The sequence below is a fragment of the Podarcis pityusensis genome (assembly GCF_964106645.2).
Source record: "Podarcis pityusensis genome assembly, chromosome: 7".
Lineage (NCBI taxonomy): Eukaryota > Metazoa > Chordata > Lepidosauria > Squamata > Lacertidae > Podarcis > Podarcis pityusensis.
Genome location: NC_138031.1, coordinates 46,396,766 through 46,416,233, shown reverse-complemented (window position 1 = coordinate 46,416,233; position 19,468 = coordinate 46,396,766). Strand labels below are relative to the sequence as shown.

The 19,468-nt window shown below is 39.5% G+C and overlaps 1 protein-coding gene across 6 annotated transcripts; it reads right to left on the bottom strand.

Moving 5' to 3' along the window:
• Positions 1 to 614: 614 nt before the first annotated feature.
• ESCO1 (establishment of sister chromatid cohesion N-acetyltransferase 1) lies at positions 615 to 19,409 on the bottom strand. 6 transcript variants are annotated; one of them, XM_081013075.1, is made up of 12 exons: positions 19,330 to 19,409; positions 18,107 to 18,309; positions 15,229 to 15,333; positions 13,090 to 15,125; positions 12,319 to 12,430; positions 10,454 to 10,520; positions 8,596 to 8,710; positions 7,859 to 7,990; positions 5,366 to 5,455; positions 3,299 to 3,439; positions 2,281 to 2,468; positions 615 to 1,199 (listed from the first exon to the last, which is right to left on the bottom strand). In XM_081013075.1, the coding sequence occupies exons 4-12, from the start codon at positions 15,121 to 15,123 to the stop codon at positions 1,052 to 1,054; spliced, it is 3,027 nt and encodes a 1,008-aa protein (XP_080869201.1). In that variant the 5' UTR covers positions 15,124 to 15,125; positions 15,229 to 15,333; positions 18,107 to 18,309; positions 19,330 to 19,409; the 3' UTR covers positions 615 to 1,051. The 6 variants fall into 6 exon arrangements, 5 of the variants coding, with proteins under 5 accessions (XP_080869201.1, XP_080869200.1, XP_080869203.1 ...); XM_081013074.1 differs by lacking the exon at positions 19,330 to 19,409 and having other exon boundaries at positions 15,229 to 15,330; positions 18,107 to 18,421; XM_081013077.1 differs by lacking the exon at positions 19,330 to 19,409 and having other exon boundaries at positions 15,229 to 15,278; positions 18,107 to 18,421.
• Between the last annotated feature and the right edge of the window lie 59 nt (positions 19,410 to 19,468).

Sequence of the window (19,468 nt, the reverse complement as noted above, 5' to 3'; positions counted from 1 at the left end):
GTGTTTCCAGTGTTACACTAACAATGTAAAGGTAAGTGGTGTTTTGAGCTGCGACACCTACATGTTGTAGGGCTTCCTAGAGGTAGTTCACCAGCTACTATTGGAAATGAGATAGACTCTTGTCAGTCAGTCTCATTTTAGACTGAAAATTTCCATAGTGACACTAGGAACCTGATATATTAGGTCTTCAAAATTTAGCTAGCATAGTTGGTAATCACCCCATCATTTTGATATAATAATCAGACTAGTGTTTCAATCAACTTTTAATATTCAACCATATCAAAGGCATTGATTAAATTTACTGAGCATTAGTACATTATTTTAAAATTATCAAATACTTTACTTTTAATCTACATTATATACAGGTCAAGAAAGGCCACAGCAGTTTTTCAACATATGCACCCTCTGAAATTGGAGGGATTTTGGATAAAGTATCAAAGTGAAGTCCACAAAAAAAGTATGCTATTGCTGAAAAAAGTTAGGGCTTCCTTCTTCTCAGGCTAATCTATTCAACACTAAAAAAAATCCTTCCAGTAGCACCTTTAAGACCAACTAAGTTAGTTCTTGGTATGAGCTTTCGTGTGCAAGCACACTTCTTCAGATACACACTATTCAACACTGTCTTTTTTAAAACATTGTTTTCCATTCAAAGTGTAAACGGAAACAAAACAATGTCATGCTGTAGAACATCTTTTAGCGATGATATGTATGTATAGGCTCTTATTGAAAAGAAATGCTGTCACTGCCCTGGTATATTACTTCATTGTGAACTTCAAAATGTACTTTAAAGGCGACCACAGTTCTTGCACTAGTTGACAGTCCACTATGAACAATTATATACTGCATGTAAACATGACTAAGTTACTATAGATATAATACATTCTTTATATAAAAATAGCCTTTAAAAAAAATTACCCTACTTTTTGTACTGTTTACAGTTAACAAAATACAGCAACCACATTTTGGTTGTTACTACTCCTGAGTTAACTGCTAGGAAGTGCCCCATTCTCTGTCTGCAGCTGGGCAATAATTTTGCTATAAAATTTCCACTCTAAGCAGGTTGTTGTCCACTGAGAAAGTTATATACCAGGAACTGACTAGTACCAAAGTACCGTGTTGCAAACAGTTTTCCATCAGGGGTAGGATCAGAAAAGGCGATTTCTTCTTTACTCAAATATGAGCCATATATAAAGTTACTCCTGTTTAAAGATATTTTTAAAAGGAATAGCGTTAACATAACATATATGTTATTGAAAAAGCAGTTTTAAAGACCAGAGGAGAGGGTAAGAAGAGAAATTACAGCAGTTCACACAACTTTTGAAATTTGACTATCTACTCTCTGGACTCATAGTTACGATAAAACAGAAAGCTTCCAATAATAGCAAATAAAGTGAAAGATGTGACTGGCTGACTAAGCATGCTTGCAAACATAAAAAGTAAATATTTAGATTAATATTATGATTTGTGAAGCACTTTAGAGTATTCAGATGACTATATAAAATGCTAAATATTTTGGGCACTATTCAACTGTGTCCTGCCCAAGAGTGGAATGAGATTCCCCCTTTCCTCCTCCAAAATCTACCCCTTGCAGCACCTGCCATGTTCCACAAATCTGGTGGACGTCAATGCGATCTGTGATTTGATGCTGGCTTTCAGCTGGTACCTTGTGAAAATCATGAGGAACTGGGCTTTGGGTTCATGAACTGCTCTGTAAAAATAGTCTATCCAATACTATAAGATATGTCCACCCAACTGGGAAAACCACAGCTGTGGAGTGCTGTTGAAGCCTGTGGCTTATTTGGATGGAGAGAACTACAGAATTGCTCCCGTCATTTAGCCCTCTCTCGTGGGACTTTTTTTGGGGAGGAGATCCAAAAAGCTCCCACTCCCTCCCCACAGAAGGGGGGAGGGAAACCCTGTGGTTATTGCTGCTAAAAATGTGCCTTGCCACTTCCCTTTCACAAACACTATCTTTTTGTTCCTTATTGACACATCCATCGCAGCACATTCTCTCCATACCTCTGGCTAGAATTGAGAAGCGAAGGGCAAAGATTGTAGGGCATTTTGAAACTCTGTACAGAGGCCAAAGAAAGTGGAACTATTCTTAACAGACAGCAGAGGTGGAAAAAGCCTTCAACCAACTAGTTTTTGTTTGTTTCTAAGGACTGAGATCCTCTCGTGGGTATCAGGGATGGTATATGTGTGCCTGCAGGCACCATGATGGGGACTCCAGTCATATACTTAACACATTTCATACTAAAATACAATATAAATGTTTACCTCAAACATTCTAACATCCGAGAAGCAATTTTCTTCCGACGCATCATGCTAAACACCCAGATGCGACTAATTCCACAGATAGCAGGCTCAGGAGACGTTGAGCAGCACCAAGCCTTTTGCCTTTCAAATGTGACTTTCTCGTTTTCTGAACTAACTTCTGGTATCTTTTCTTCGATAACTCTGTATCCCTAGAGAACAAACCTAGCTTCAGCATACTTTACCAATGCAAAGTGCACTAAAACAGCTAATGTAAGGTGAACTTGTCTATTATAGATGTTTTCATCACTACCTCCTTTCAGAATTTTGTTCAATCACACCGTTGCCATTTTTATTGCAAGGAAAAGAACAAAAAGCAGGCAGCTTTCGTGTTTCAAACTGAGAAATCGTCTTATAGAGTCAACAGTCACTCCCTACAATGTGGAACTTTAGAAGTTAATTAGGGTATATGGTCTGCCCCAGTCCCCTTCAGGGTGTGTCTGTCCTCTGACCAGCTGCGCCAGCATACAATTCATCTTGACAGTATCCCTCATTCGGACGTATTTTTTGGGGGTAGAAGGAAATACCTCATTAAAAAAACACCCCCCAGCTATGTTCTTTATGATATCTGAGCAGAACTAGAGAACATTGTCTTCAGGCAGCTTGGAGCTTGCAACAGACAGACAGAATTCTGAGTAAACCCACTTACAGAAGATATTCCAGATTGCTTCAGGCATAAAGCTAACAGCTCATTTTATAAAGGAAAACAGTTGACATATGCTACTCCTTCCCTCCGCAAACAGTTCACATTGCCCATTACAGAAAGGGTTACTGCCAGCTGTGTCAAGAAGCATATGGAAGTTTAAAAACAGAACAAAAGCCAAAAACCAGCCTTCAACATAACTCAGAAGACTGAGCCACTTGCAAATAATGCTCTTTATAGTATAGCCTACCCACAGAAAATACTACAAAAATGAAGAGAGCTTTAAAAAAACACCCAATGAATGAAGAAGAAACTTGTTCTGGACACAGCCTTACTCACCCATTGGATATGTTCGGCGATTAAGCATCCTGTTACTTTTTTATCATTAGAAATAAATAACAGTGTCTTAGTTCTGGAGCATGTAAGAGGAGCTTGTTGAAATCCCAGATCATTATCTACCATCTCTCTGATTTCGTCAACCTGCCAAAAATTGCATAATATAATTATACCCAGTATATTCACAAGAAAAAGGTTTTTAAAAAGTAAGTTCTAGGTCTACTGAAGAATCTGTAAAGAAATAAAGAAAAGTGTAACAATGAATATCTTGGAAAAGAACAATGATTGTTTCTGTTACTGCGCAAAAAAATCAATTTGTGTCTTTGTTGAAATATTAAAAGGGACTATGGAAACTTTTTATTTTAAAAATAACCACCCACAGTTGGACATATGAACAACAGTAATTCTTCCTTGTTCCCTGTTACAGTAACTCAACAGAACTCCAAAGCAAGTTGTTCATTGTTCTGGGAATTTGAGTTTCAGCCCTGCCACATAAATACTTATATTTATCAAGTGATTATATGTTATATTGAACTCAGAAATGCCATGAAATGCCATTAACAAAATGAAAATGAGCCACACTAGTCAAGCAATTAGCTTTAGCTGATTAATATAGTGAATAACATCATCTAGAAAAAAAGTTCCAAAACATAACAACTTCAACTACAGGTTTAGGAAGAATCTAAAGATTTAAAAAGGAAATAGCTTCAATGTACTCCACCAGGAATGCTGTCTTTTCACAGACAGTCAGCTATAAGCCATAGGATCCCTGTTTTCCCACTCCTTCCTTTGGCATGCATGCACAGGGATACTTAGACACACGTTCCCACCCAATCTGTTCAGTCAAGGAAAGCAATATTGCTGCTTCCTCTTCCTTGATTTGGCAAATGAGGTGGGCTAGATGGGGATATGGCAGATGTGCCTTCTATTTCCTGACATGGCCTGGTACAGTTCCTGTGTGTACACCACTTCACACACACCAGTGAGAAAGATGGTTTAGATTCAGCCTGTGGGTCCCCAGATGTTGTTGGACTACAACTCCCATCATCCCTGAGCTCTGGCCTTGCTAGCTAGGGGTGATGGGAGTTGTAGTTCAACAACATCTGGGGACCCACAGGTTGAGAAAGACTGGTTTAGAAGAACAGGGTTCAGTTACGCTCAATAGAGATCCTGTTACATTCAGGCACTGTGCTTGCACAAACCCTGCATATTTCCTATGAGGCAATTTTAATCTGTTTTAGTATTTTCACTTTTGTAGGTTTTAAAGTATGGTTGTGATTTTATTGTTTCATCTCTTAGTAAACCTCCTACTTGCAAAAATTTCAGGAAATAAATAATTGCCTATGACAAGGCTGTTTAATGTGCTTTCCTACCTAGTTCCTCAGAATCAGTACTAAGAGTGGTTATATTTCCAGAGTCTATTTCTCATTCAGATCTTCTCTGCAAGTTCTGACATGTTTTTCTTCCATGGAGGAAAGACATCACACCTCAATTGCAGGTTTTTGCTTTCTATTATCAAAAAAGTAGCCTCTACAGTAGAGTACAGTAAGTTCCAGCTTGGCCTTGTAAGTTAGAATTTTTTTCCTACATTTTTTCCTTCCAGAGCTCAGCAGTGGCCTGTCAGGATAATTATCTACTTCTATTCAATAACAAGCTCTGGCCTGGCACTTTAGCAAACATGATGTTATCAAAAATAACTGGACCATTCATATCTATTATATCTGTACCTTTACATGCCACAGGTCCATGTGGATAGTCAAAGGCAGCAGATATTTAATCTCAGGGAAAGGTTTATAAACAGTCAGCCCCTATGCATTCACTTTATTTAAGTTTCTCTAATCTACATATAGACCCAAAAAGAGAACACTAAAATAACACTACTAGTAACAGGTCTTTCTGGTTGATGATTTGTGTGCTGATTAGGAGACAGACCGCTGATGTTAACACAGGAACCAACCTGTTAAATGCACTTGAAATTATGAGCCAAGTTCATACAAATGCTTAACTAAGCTATTTGCTCATGTGAAAAACAAAGAAGAGAATAGAGCTTTTTTTAAAGGTTTGTTCTACCTTTCTTAGTGCATATTTTGGATCATCAGGAAGTACCATTATTATCTTGCCATCAGGATACTCAGCCAAAATTCTCTCTTTTTTCCAGCCCTAAAAAAGCACATAATAAATACTTGACTAAATAGACACTTTTACATTGCTTAACCCAATGTTCGCAACTATTATTCCTTGTAGCACTATGCAAAATGATCTATATGTAAGAGGAATGGATTTCTGCTTGTACAACAGGACTTCACTTTCCCCTACCGCAGCACTCAGCACACCCTTAAAATCTGCATCTTGTTTAGTAGGCAACAAACCCAATTGGGTTGTGGTTTAATTTATTCATATTAACACTGTTTTAATACTTCAGAATTTCCTCTCGTTTTTTCTGTGGCTGCCCCAAACAACTCTAAGACAAATTAGCTGAGAACTGGTACAACTTGGTTATCAGAGCCAATAGCCCAAACACCAAAGTAGAGCAACTATATGTGCAGGTGGATGCATTCTAGTCTCTAGTGAGCAGAAATGAGCAGATTTTAAAAACTGAGTTTCTTTAACAAACATTGTTACCTCCATAAATACAAAATATTACATTTTAACATCTTGGCATGCAAAAGACCTCCAGGAGGTTTTCCATGAACTGAGTGGCATGCAATGGTTCAAATACGGAATCATTCATTTTGTAACTGGTCATAACGATCATAGTCACAAAAATGAGGCTATAAAAAGAATAACTACCTTCTAAGAACCTAAAGGGATAAGTTGCTATGCTGTGTGTATCTGAAGTTAAACATACTCAAAAATTAGGTAATTAAGTCTTCTTCAGATCCACACTGATGGTGATTAATGAGCAGTACCTGCATGGAAAAACAAAACAAAAAGCCACTTAAGTCTATTAAGATGGGACTTAGCCAGAAATTAGAGTTTATGTTGCTCAGAAAGGATGCAGAAAGTTATGGTATATTTCACTAGCCTAAGTGAAACACAAAACACTTTGAAGGAGGGAGAAAGGGGAACTCCCTGGAAGATATGCTGTCTTCTAAATTTAAAACATTACTTAAAAATAATAATCTGGAAGTGTTGTTTTCAGTACTACATGCTCTTTTTTCAAACAGATAATAATAATTATAATGTACTAAAGCAACTAACCACTGCTACCAGATGAAGATCCTTTTCAGCACTAGCAGTAAGAATTCATTTCATCAAGGTATTTAGATTTGTATTCAACCCTATTCAAAAGGTAGGTTTCAATTTTAGAAACCCAGAAATATTAAAATAAACTTCCTCAAAGTCTACTAATATGCATTCTCATCTCCATTTTTGGATTTATTTCTCCCTTACTAATAGCGATACAGGACATCACAAAATGAGGGTAGAATTTGTAAAAGATTAGACTAGGGAATGCATCACATATTGGGCTACCTCCAAAGACAGTTTGGGAACTGCAGTTAGTTCAAAATGTGGCTAGCTGTGACCAGGCATTATGAGCACAGAAGCCAGTGCTTTGCCAACTTCAGGGGCTATTGCTCCATTTCTGGGTCACAAAACCTCCAACATGCACCCTTAATTTAGCTTTCAGTTTATATCAGTCATTAAAAAAACTAAGTTAGTCCTGTACTTTCATACAATCAAAGAGTCTAGAAACAAGAGCCTTATTAGTAATATCAATTGCTATGCTGTGATCATTTTGAAGGCAACCCTGGAGAGCAGAAGTTTAAAAAAAGCTAAAATGGCTTAACTACCTTGTATAGGCAACAAATACTGGTCCGATCGTTTTCAGATAGCCTCTTTTTTAACTATAAATGTTGTGATATATCTGTGGATGATTACTTCTTTTAAAAATTATATGACTGCGAATTGTACAACTATAATGATATACAAAAGATTCTTATATCCCAAGCTAGATTTGAACCAAAGATTGAATTTGTGTCATATATAAATTAAGTAGCTTGGTGAATTCAGTTCAGTTGTCCTGGAGGTCTTATCAATGTCAATGTACGGAAGGTAACATGTATGATAAAGAAAACAAACTTCACTGATTTTAATGGAAGTTACAGGGGCATATTATATTTAGACTAATAGCAGTTTTGTTTGGTATGCAATTTTTGAAATTAAAAGTCAGACTACGCAAAGTTTAGCATTTTCTATTAGCCAAGTTACTTGAAAATATGGCCATACCTAATTTACACATATTTACAGTTTTATGCAAATAGAGAAACTACTGACTAGATTAGTCCATTCTTGAGTGCTTAGTCATATACTGTAATACTGTACTGATGCATAGGAAAAAATACCAGGACCAGAAAAAAACACTTGAAAAGGTATGATGAATTAGCATTGATACGTTAATACTGACTAGCATTCAAAAACACATTTAAATGGATCTAACACTTTCCTACACTTTTTTAGGGTAATTGTTAAATAGTCTGTATCCAGCAGTAAACGCTGTTCTGGTTAATCCATAGCAAAAGCTCCAAAGCATACAATGTTATATGAAAGAAATGTTCTTACCACATATTTTACAGCACTTATGAACTGGTTGTGGAAGAGTAGATGTTGAGTTTCATCCTCAGGATTTGAAGCACTATAGAGCATCCCACAAATGTTGCAGGAAATGGCTCCAAATCGCTTTTGTCCTGCATCCTATATTAAAAAGTAAATATAGTGCTCATTCAGGAGCAGTAATATGCACATTAAACAAAGTTTCTTAACACAATAGGCAGTTTACAAAAACATGAACCCCTGCTGACTCCATGTTGCTCAAATTTACACTACTTTCCATTAGTATGAGGACAAGATTTTCTCAATCAAGTGATTTGTTTGAATTCTGTATTTCATACACAAACCAGCAAAATGCTAATGTGAGAGAGAGTATGGAGGTGAGTTTCTATTTTATTCACTCATGGAACAATACCTGTCAGTAGTGATCTGGGCACTCAGAGTCAATAATACAAGGCACAATTTTCCTCTCTGTGACCAAACCCCCAAATTTGCACTTTACATTTCCTTATATAATTAAATAATAACCATCAATGTATTTAGGAGGAATAAAAGTGGGCGCCATCCATGACATTGGTGGGTGGGTATTTAGTCAGTGGGCTGTAGCCAACGCTAGTCCTACGCAAAGCAGACTTAAGTTCATTAATTTCAATGGGTCTACTCTGCGTGAAACTTAGTTGGACGCGATTTACTTTGATTAAAATTATGCACAAGAACAACATAACATACTTACAATGCACAATACTTACTATGATCAGCTGCTTATCGCTATCTTTTGCTACATCTTTTGGTTTTCGAATATGTTCTTCAGATGAAAGGATACCCCCACATTTTGATGCTAATGCAATCTTTGGCAAACATGTCCTTTAAGTATAAAAACAGTTCAAATGAACAAAATGTTGCCTATTTCTCTATATATTTTAATATGAACTTAAATTCAGCTAAAAATGCAAATATTAAACCGAAGTAACTGGAACCTATTTTAATGCAAAAAAAATCTTTAATTGTTCAAAATTCTTTAGCTATGCTTTGTTGAAAAAAATATGGTTCATATTAAAGAACAAGCAAAACCGACAAGTGCAAATCCTACACTCATCTGATAGACCAGGATTATAAATAACCACTTGCTTGGCCAACTAAGAATTGCTTCCAGGTGACCACACACAACTGACCAACCCCATCATGATTCTCCCTTGAGCCTTAAGGAACTTACTGGCTTTCTAAAAGTTCAGCGAGAGAAGCCAGCCTGCTGGGTTTGGGAGGCTGCACTAGTGTCTGTTACTACCATGCTATGATTCTCAGTGGGTTGTGCAAGCAGTACAACATTAATGGAGGTTGTTCTATGCAGCTTCCCATTTGTCCTCAAGGGTGGTGGAAAATATAGCCTTAGGAAAAAAGACATGGACAAAGGGTGGGGTTGGGATGAAACTCAGGCAAGGAGGAATGATTTCTCTTTAATATGTCATTTGCCTGGCAGACTATCAGAAATATCTATGGGGAAAAAGGGGGGGGCTTTCCTTGCTATGAATGATGAAGAAGTATAGTGGAGCCTATTTAGAGAGGGCACCGTTCAGCATGTCCTGCTTATCCTAACAATATGGTTGCATACAGTTATGAACATTTGAATTCTCAATAGCAATCTTTTAATTATATCATCACTCAGGACTTCAGTCAATACAAATTGCATACAACTCCCACAAGGAATAACTGCATTTATATTCAATAAGCTAACAAGCTAATTGGAAGCCATAACTACCGTATTTTTTGCTCTATAAGACTCACTTTTTCCCTCCTAAAAAGTAAGGGGAAATGTGTGTGCGTCTTATGGAGCGAATGCAGGCTGCGCAGCTATCCCAGAAGCCAGAACAGCAAGAGGGATTGCTGCTTTCACTGTGCAGTGATCTCTCTTGCTGTTCTGGCTTCTGAGATTCAGAATATTTTTTTTCTTGTTTTCCTCCTCCAAAAACTAGGTGCGTCTTGTGGTCTGGTGCGTCTTATAGAGCGAAAAATACGGTAAGTCTATAAAAGTTTAATACTTCAATAATAAAAAGATAGCAACGTCTAACATTTGAAACCTCTAATTACTTGATATACAGAATAGCGTATGGCTATTCTGGCTTGCATAAGAAAACCAAGGCTTGCATAACCAAGGCTTGCATAAGAAAAGGTACGGGGAGCAGCAATATTTGTTTCAGAGTCTTCATAGGAATGTCAGGGGGAAGTGCTAGTTTTGGCAGAGCCTGATCATGCCAGGAGGAAAGAATACCCATGAGTTTAGAGGCCTGAACATACAGGATCTGCAGGCACTTAAAAGTTTCTTTTCCAAAACCAAGGGCAATACAAAAAGGAAGGTATTCTTGCATCAACAACTTCTGTCGGTAGAGCATGAGAATCTTAATCTCAGGGTTGTGGGTCCAAGACCCACGCTGGGCAAAAAGATTCTTGCATAGCAGGGGTTGGACGAGATGACTCTTGTGATCCACAGCAACTCTACTATTCTACAATTCTATGATTATATTTCACTAGTTGTGGTGAGAAGGGCTTAATACAAGCTTTAAAAGGTTCACTGCAGGAACAAAGGCAACAAGCAATGCAACTAACTGATACCTGCTCTCATTTGTCTCAGAGGTTTTATTTGTGAACAGAGTCCGAACCAACTGCTTGGGAGCTGCATCTATAAAGGAATAAATGTGTTACTTTACTTACATGAACACACATACATATATATATATATAATTTCCCATGTATACCCAGTATTTGAGATTTTATCTGTTTGATGGCAGAGAATGACAGACATGCAGAAATAAAACACAAATATTAACCTGAAATAAATCGATTTTCTGTGTAACTTTGCCTTACAACATACAGTTTTATATTATTGAAGGTTTATATCTGGCCACTTTTGTAACCAAATGCAATTTTGGATTCGGAATAGTCAAACACAATCCCTTGAACGTACAGTACTGAACACAATAGGAACCATTACAGCTGCTATGTGTGGTCTGCATATGGAAAAAAATGGAAGAGGGCACAACTCAGTGGGAGAGATTTCATGTAGAGGATGCCAAATTCAGTCCCTGGCATTTCCAATCTTAAGAATCCCAGGCAACATGACTAAGAAAGACCTAATCCGAAGCTTCACCAAGATAGCTCCCATGAAAGTAGAGAACACTAAGCTAGTTAGAACTATTGTATGACTCAAACATTAAGGAACAACTGCCAACACAGTAGCACTTCTAATAATGATTCAAGAATTGCAGTATATAGCATGTAGCCAAAGAGCTTAGTACTTAATATATAGTACTAAGACCAGCATTATACTTAAGGTGATATACTAAGGTAAAAGCAGTAGTCTAGTCAGCAATGGCATAGTCTGAGGCGAACAAATTTTGAACATACCAGGGCGTCCATTCAAAGAAATGCGAACTTGGTAAATAAGAACAGTGGGATAAACTGCTGCATGTCATTATTTGGAAGGGTGGGCAACCCTTTCGTTCCCAAGGACATATAGCAGTGGATGCGCAGTTGGCAATCACATGCTAGTCAGCATGGCCAAAGCCAGTGATGGTTAGGGCCTGGACTAGTGGTTGGTAGGGCCATTCACACATACATTCATATTTTCTCACACACACAGCACATGATTGTGTTTAGGCTTGCTCTTCCACGTATAAATGGCTTAAGGTTTATTTGGTACGATACCAATCTCATTTTGCCTCCAAGCGAGTCATTATCACTTAGCTACACAGTTCTGAGCTCCTTTCTGGACTAGATGAACTCCACCTCTTTATTTTCAACAGCAACTGGGAGCCAAAAGGCCAGAGGGTCTTGCTGACCAAGAGGTCTCTCTTTGCAACACCCACTGTGGCCCTCCAGCTGCCCTGAAAATGTGAAGCCAACTGGAGCTTACTGGGTTGTTTTTATTTTATTACCTAATTTGTTTTTTTATATTGTGATTTTATGCTGTAACAACCCTGAGACCTGCGGGTGTAGGGCAGTATAGAAATTTAATAAATAATAATCTGGTGTGCTACAGCTCTCCTTCCTAGTTGAGGCCAGATGCACTGCTCCTTGCCATCTCTGCACCACCACCACAAAGTCACAGCTGCAGGCTCAAACAGTGCTTGGATCATGTTGATGGTCCAGCCCTAAAGATCTGGGGCACTTGCCTCCCTTGCAGGACATATAGAGCAATTTACATGGAAAGTTGCGTGTAATTCCTGCAAGGAGAGCCTGAGACCCATGAGTTGTGGTCTAGCTAGTCAGCTGCCATGATACTTTCAGCTTAGCCTGTCAAGGGCATAGTGCTGGAATGGATGATACACGGTGCCTTTTCCAATTCCTGCTTCTACAGTTTTATGAACAAATCCGTCAAGCTTCCTGTAATACAACTTGTAATTCAGCTACTGATAATTCACACAAATAAGATGTTATAAAGTTGTGAAAATGTATGGAACTTGTATTTTAAGATTCACCTTGAGGTTTTATTTCTGCTCTTTCTTTTTTTACTTCCTTCACTGGTGACTGTGCTGTAATTATTTTCCTTGGCGTACTTTCTGGACTTGAGTCCAAATGTAAATTGAAGCCCTAAAGAAAATATTGAAACATAGCATTTTAGACAAACTATTCCACTATGTGTCTTACCAAACCAGACTTAGAAAAACCCATGTGAATTGACCATATTAGAAAAACCCATATGAATTGACTATATTAGCAATCTGACAATAGATCCAATACTGACAAAAAGAGTACAGCACTTGGGAAACAACAATCATTCACGTTATTTATTCCTGTTTAATTTAGTAACTGAATTACACAAATTAGCTTTTAAAAATCTAGTGGCAAAAATATTGGGGATCACTTTTTGCACTTGGTGCTGCCCTGCACATGATTCTATTGACCACAGAAAGCTATTATGCTGTGGTACACTGCAGAGATGTCTGGTTTTGCTGTTGAGGGGAAGCTTTGGAAAGCTTCTGTTGTACTGTAAAACAACAATGGATGTGCTAGAAGATTTTATGGGCAGCCAACCATGCACACCTGCTTAAAGTGAAATTGACCAGAATAGCTTTTTCACATGATTTAGAAAAAGTAGCAGTAATGGGATGAAATGATCCATTTTAAGCAGATTGCACCATGGTATATTAAAGTAACTGCACAAACTGCCTCACAAAACATTTCTAATCTGACGCTGAAATATAATAAATGTGTGCAATCATCATCCAATAATATTAAAAACTGATTACCTCGTCTGGGGCTGGCTCAGGGCAATGGTGTTGGCTCAGGGTAGAGAGACCATTTTCTACAGCCACCCTGTCTTTAGCCTGGATTCCTTTAGAGCAAGGTATATTTAACTTCTGCTCATGTGCTGCGTTGCCATTGTCCTCTGATTGTACCTGTTTCCTTTGGGCTTCTGGAAGGTGCATTTCTACAACTACTGCTTCTTCTTGTTTCTCTGGAATATTGCACTTTAACAAACCAAGTGCTGGTGTACTTGAGGAATTTGAAGGACTTTGGTTCACGTGATTAAACTTTGCTAATTTTATTTTGGTCCATTTAGAGTTTTTGTTTGCAGTACTATGTCTGCCATTCACAGTACATTTGACAGACATTCCTTTTTTGCTGGGGAAAAATCGCTTACACGGAGAGTTCTGATTAGTTTCCTCTTCAGTAGATACTGCAGTTTGAGGCAACTCCACTACAGTATCTCTCTCTTCCTCTTTTCCACATTCAGCATTAGGATGATCTCTTTTTACTTCCACAGTGTCTGACTCAATCTCACCTGCAATTTCCTCACATAGCTCAAGAATGCTAATCTTTTTTGACTTCATCACATCCTCTGGTTGATAAGCAGGCTTTTGACTCAAAGAGTCTGAAAAACCTCTCTTTGCTTTTACACTGATTTTTCCATTTCTATGCACAGATTCCTTTTCTTTACTTATTACCCTGCATGTTGATGTCACAGAGCAGGAAGTTGTGTTGACAGACCCATTATTAGATTCTTGAAGGCTACAGTCAGGACTATTTCTTGATTCTCTTACTTTCTCTTCAGATGTGGTCAAATCACGGATTTTAGAACCCACCTCATGTTTTTTCTGTTTCAGAGAATCAATTTTCTCAAAACTTGTTATTTCTATTTCTCCATTATTATATTCATCGCTTTTCATGATTTTTTGTTCCATTATTGGCTGGACAGAGTCCAGCTTTTCATTTTTAATACATGGAACCTGTTTTTTCATCTGGGTGCATTGCTTTCGAGTAGAAGCACGTCCTCCTTCAATTTTTCTGCTGCGCAAAGATATGGTAGGCACATTAGATGCTTGCTGCAATCTTGGTGATCTTCGAGTTTGATGCTCATCATGTGAAACAGCAGGTTGTGACTGAGGAACATCCTGCACAGTCTCCTTCCAAGACACATCTTTAGCTTTTGTGACATGCAACTGCTCTTCTGTATTTCTAACAGTACTTTTTTTAGAATTAGTATCTGTTGACCTTGTAGTTTTTTTCCCTTTGTCAGATTCACAAGCTTTTTTATCACTGAAAGTTTTAGTCCGCATCTGTTCAATGCTTTGAGAAGCTGATTTTTTTGCACAAGATTTTTTGGAATTCTGAACCTCAAAGTTAACCTTGTTACTTTTAAGGAATTTAGTGGCTTTAGTAGTTCTACCCTTTTTGGAATTTTCTACCCTCGATTTTGATTCAGAGGACAAGTTCTTATGAGTAGCTCTATTGTGCAATGCTGAACGTCTATTACACAGAGCTTCAGTAGAACACTTTTTAATATCTGCAGATGAATTCTTTTGCTTCTTGGTTTCACGAGAAGTCTTACTTTTGACGGCACTGGATTTTTCCTTCCCTGTAGAAGTGCGTTTGGAGGAAGTCTTTGTACAGCTCAGATGGTTACCATGGTTTATTTTGGAAGATTTTAGGGATGCTTTCGTAGAAGATAATTTTCCTATAGGCTTTAGGGAAGTTTGTTTCACACGTACTGCTTTACAACTTTTCTTCTTTAATTCATTTGAAGTCTGTCTGGAATACTTCTGTGCTCGTTTAGTTTGGGAGGATGGTTTAGAGGATCTGTTTATGGAGTTATTGACAGCTGTCCTGTTAGTTTTGGTAGAGACTTTGTGCATTTCTTTCTTCAACACAGTATTTTTATTTGATTTGGCATGAAGCACTTTTTTTCCTTTGCTAGTTGATACTGATTTACTATTCTTATCCAGTTTCTGCCGCTTAGCAGGGGGTTCTACCAGCACAGATTTTCTTTTCTGTGCTGCCATTTCTGAAAAAGACAAGTATTAAGTCATTTATACAGTATTTCCAACTATTTCTGCAAAAAATAGAACTTAAATGCAAAGTTTAACATGATGACTTGGCTTACTCACAGGTACTGCTTTATAAATAAACTCTGTCTCAGCTGAAGAAATGTGCTGATCTGTGAAAAACACATTCCTTATAAATTTGCATCCAAGGAGAGCATTACATATCTCCTATAAACACAGAAACAACAAAATATTATTGGAAATGACAGTGTTTTACAGTTATCCCTCAGTCGTATTTCATTACAGTAGTGAAACTTATTTCCAAGAACATGCGTTCAAATTTTCAACTAGTTTTCTAATTCTATGGGAAGCTGCAGATATTTTGTGAACCATATATCAAATAAGCAAGAGTTTCAGGTAATAAATAATATACACATTTTATGCAAATTAAATAGGGCACAAAATTATTCCAGGGATGGTAAGCTGTTGTCCTTCCAGCTGTTGTTAAACTACAGTTCCAACATCCCTGACCCACTGGTCATGCTGGCTGAGGCTGATGGGAGTTGGAGATCACAGGTTCCTTTCCCCTGCCTGACTCAGCTTCAAGCTGCTCTGTATGTTGCGCTCTTGATTTGATTCTAATTATTCTAAAGTAAATGAAATTTTAACAGGATTTGTCTTGAAGAGCACAGCATCAACATTTAAGGATAAACATTCCTTCTAACCATCTCAGACTCCTCCAGGCCTTATTCTACTTCAGATTCTAATAATGCCATTTTACCGTGCACAAGTTATTTTGAAATTTCTATTATTTTTGCCATTTTGCATGCTTTGGGGGGGGGGATACTGTGTGTTATCAAGTCTCCTTTTGAAACCTATGTTTTTCTTACCACTGATTGATCAGGAACAAATCTATAGACTCAAACTATTAGTGTCACCATATTTAAGAGGAAAAATTGATAATTTGTCTCCTGTGTAAGTTTCTCTTAATTACAATAGCAAGAAATGAGAACAAGTACAAACTTCCTTAAACTTTTTTTTTATTTAAAAAAAGGATGTGTGAGAGGTATATGTACTACTGAGGGGAAACCTAATTGGTTATCTCTAATATCTTTAGAGCTACTTTAGCTATCTGGCAGCATGGTGGATCAAGATAGACAGATAACAATATGTATCTTTTTTTTCTCAAAGCAAGTATTTATTTGATAGTTGAAACAAATAGTTCCTGTAAGTGCACAGAGCAATGACAAACAGGTATGTGCTGGGAGCAACAAGAAGAATAAGAAGAAGTAATGTTTTTGTTGTGTAATTAAATCTGTAGCATATCTCAGATTGAACTGAAAAGTAAGTCACATAAAGCTTCCTTCTCAAGTCCTGGATCAAGCTATCTCTGGAGCATTAGCGATTCCAATATTGCCTATGGCTACAGGGACGTGGGTGGTGCTGTGGGTTAAACCACAGAGCCTAGGACTTGCCGATCAGAAGGTCGGCGGTTCGAATCCCCAAGATGGGGTGAGCTCCCGTTGCTCGGTCCCTGCTCTTGCCAACCTAGCAGTTCGAAAGCACATCAAAGTGCAAGTAGATAAATAGGTACCACTCTGGCAGGAAGGTAAACGGCATTTCCGTGCACTGCTCTGGTTTGCCAGAAGCGGCTTTGTCATACTGGCCACATGACCCGGAAGCTGTACGCCGGCTCCCTCGGCCAATAAAGCGAGATGAGCGCTGCAATCCCAGAGTCAGCCACGACCAGACCTAATGGTCAGGGGTCCCTTTACCTTTACCTGTTATCACAAAAGCCCACACTACCCCAACTGTGAGACCACCTGACTTGTACCAAAGGCCAGGTTTTGTACACAAGGCCATAGATTTATGCCCATTATAAACATTTTCATCATTAAGTGCCTCATATGGACATTATATTGTATCTTTCATACACACACTTTGATTTGTATTCAACACAGCCACCCCGCTTGTACAACGGAACTTCCCTCACTCGGTAGAGCATGAGGCACTTAATCACAGAGTTGTGCGTTTGAGTCCCATGTTGGGCAAAGAGAACCCTGCATGGGGGTTGGACTAGATGAACCTTGTGGTCCCTTTCAACTCTACAATTCTATGATTTCTCCCTCATCTCCCCACAAACCCTTAAAATCTGATCCAGAGGGATGGGGGGAGGGGGCTGCGAGAAGAGGAAGGCAAAATCTTGTTGTGTGAAGTAAGTGCCACTTACACAACATCGGATACTGTTTATGGTCAGTTCAGGTGATATCCTGAACTCCTACAAAATCTTGGGTTGTGCTGTCTTACGATGGTAGACCGTAAAGAGGAGCTTGCCAAACCAGTTCCTTTATCAATGCAATGGGTACGATTTAGCACATCCAAAGAAGTTTAACACATCCAAAGAAGTGGCTTTGTGCCACTTCCCTTCTCCCCCTCCCCCTCACCTGGCTAGTACCTAGCAGAACAATAGCCAGATTTGCCCGTGAGAGGGAGAGAAGCGGGGAGCTGGAGGGAGGCCATGTTACCTGCGAGCGAACCCCACTGAACTGAATGGGGCTCCCTTCTAAGTCCGTAGTTAAAAGACTGCAGCCCAAGCCCATGTTGCCTATTGACACCAGAAATCCCTAATCCGCTATGCACCGCGTCGGGGCTCCATGGGAAAAAGAAAGGGGAGTCGAGCTTGCAAATACAAAGAATGTAAGGAGTGTTTTGAGGCGCGAGGGGGGGGATAAGTGGGGGGAGGCGTTGCTCCTCTTCCCCAAGGCGCTTCCAACAAAGCCAAAATTCCCATAGGCGAGAAACGGGCGCACCCCCGTCGGTTTCCTTCTCTCTCGGGGTCCCGATAGCCGAACTGGGGTTCGGGGTGGGAGGGGGGGAGGGGAGGGGGAGGGAGACTCAGGCGGGGAAAGGCCACAGCCTCCGTATATTTCTTTCTGGTTTTATCCCCGCCCCTCCCCACCGGCTGCTTGAGGAAGGGCAGGAGGATTGTCATTTACAGTACCTCTTGAGGAGGAGGAGGAGGAGGAGGTCGGCCAAGTTGCCCCCTCACAGGACGAGGCGCTTTGGGGCCGTGGCGCCAGGTGGGCAGGCGAGGCGGCGGCGCGCGCGAACAAAGTGGCGTGGGGAGGGGGAGGGCTCCGCTCGAGGCAGCGTCGGTGTCACCCGCGCAGGTTCCTCATGTCACCCGGCCGGCGCCGAATAACACTGAGCCAGAGAGAGAAAAGGGAAGCGACTAGAACGCCTCCTCATATCCGGGTATCACGCCAGCCCAAGGGCACTCGTAGAATGGCTTTCCAGAAGGATCTCCGGTTCCAGATTACAGCGCTCACAATCCTCCATGTGCGGGGCAAGGAAGCGAAACTTCTATTTACTTATGAAAAACCCATTCAAGAGTGAAAGGTTACGAGCCCTCCTTTCGCTGCACTGCTTTGAAATAATTCTGTCTTTGACTCCGGGAAATGATTACATCCTTGCCAAAAAGCAACAACTGAAGGGCAACGGCTTAGAGGAAGGCTGGGCGAAAGTGTTCCACTGATTTCCGCCAACTGCCTCACAAGAACCAGGCGCACTGAGTGTTTTTGTTTTTTTGAAAAAAGTAAAATGTTTGTTTCTTTTGAAATAACCACCCAGTTGCATTCATGCAAAAACCATTTCTCTGCCTTCTACTGCACCCGACAAGAGTCAGTTCTATTTCCAAACCTCAGAGTTCTGTTCGAGTAACCAATCAAGAAAAAGTATTGTTTGTTGTGGAGCAGTGGGTTATGGCTGCCTAAGCACAACCATTCGCTGCCCAGTGTACCTCCATCATTCTTACCCTAACCAGTGCCAGATTTAGGTATAAGCTAAACAAGCTATAGCTTAGGGCCCCACTCACTTGGAGGCCCCCAAAAAATGTAAAGGAAAAAACCCCTGGATGTACATTTCCAAAATATAAGGTAAAAAATAAAACCTACATACAGCAACAGTGTTTTGTGTTGTGTAGTATGATGTAAGTAATGGCCCCTGCCTGCTAACCTGCTTCCTAAAATATCACTGGTTTGCTCATTTCTATATATAGGGGGCCTACATTCTGCATGTGCAAATGGCTTTAGATACCTATTAGGTCCACAAATTACCATATAACATATATTCAACACAAAATAGAACGACAATTTGTTGTTGACAAAAGGCAACTGGACATATAAAGGGTCCCATTACCTTCAGTAGCTTAGGGCCTCGTCAAACCTAAATCCGGCCCCGCCTACTGCCGAAGGAGTCGAAAGGCTGCGTTGAGAAACCAGAAGTATGATGGCGGCGGGAAAGTCTTGTTGCTTTAGCCTCTCTTTGCGAAGACACCGTTTTAGTCCCGCCCCCAAAGCGCTGC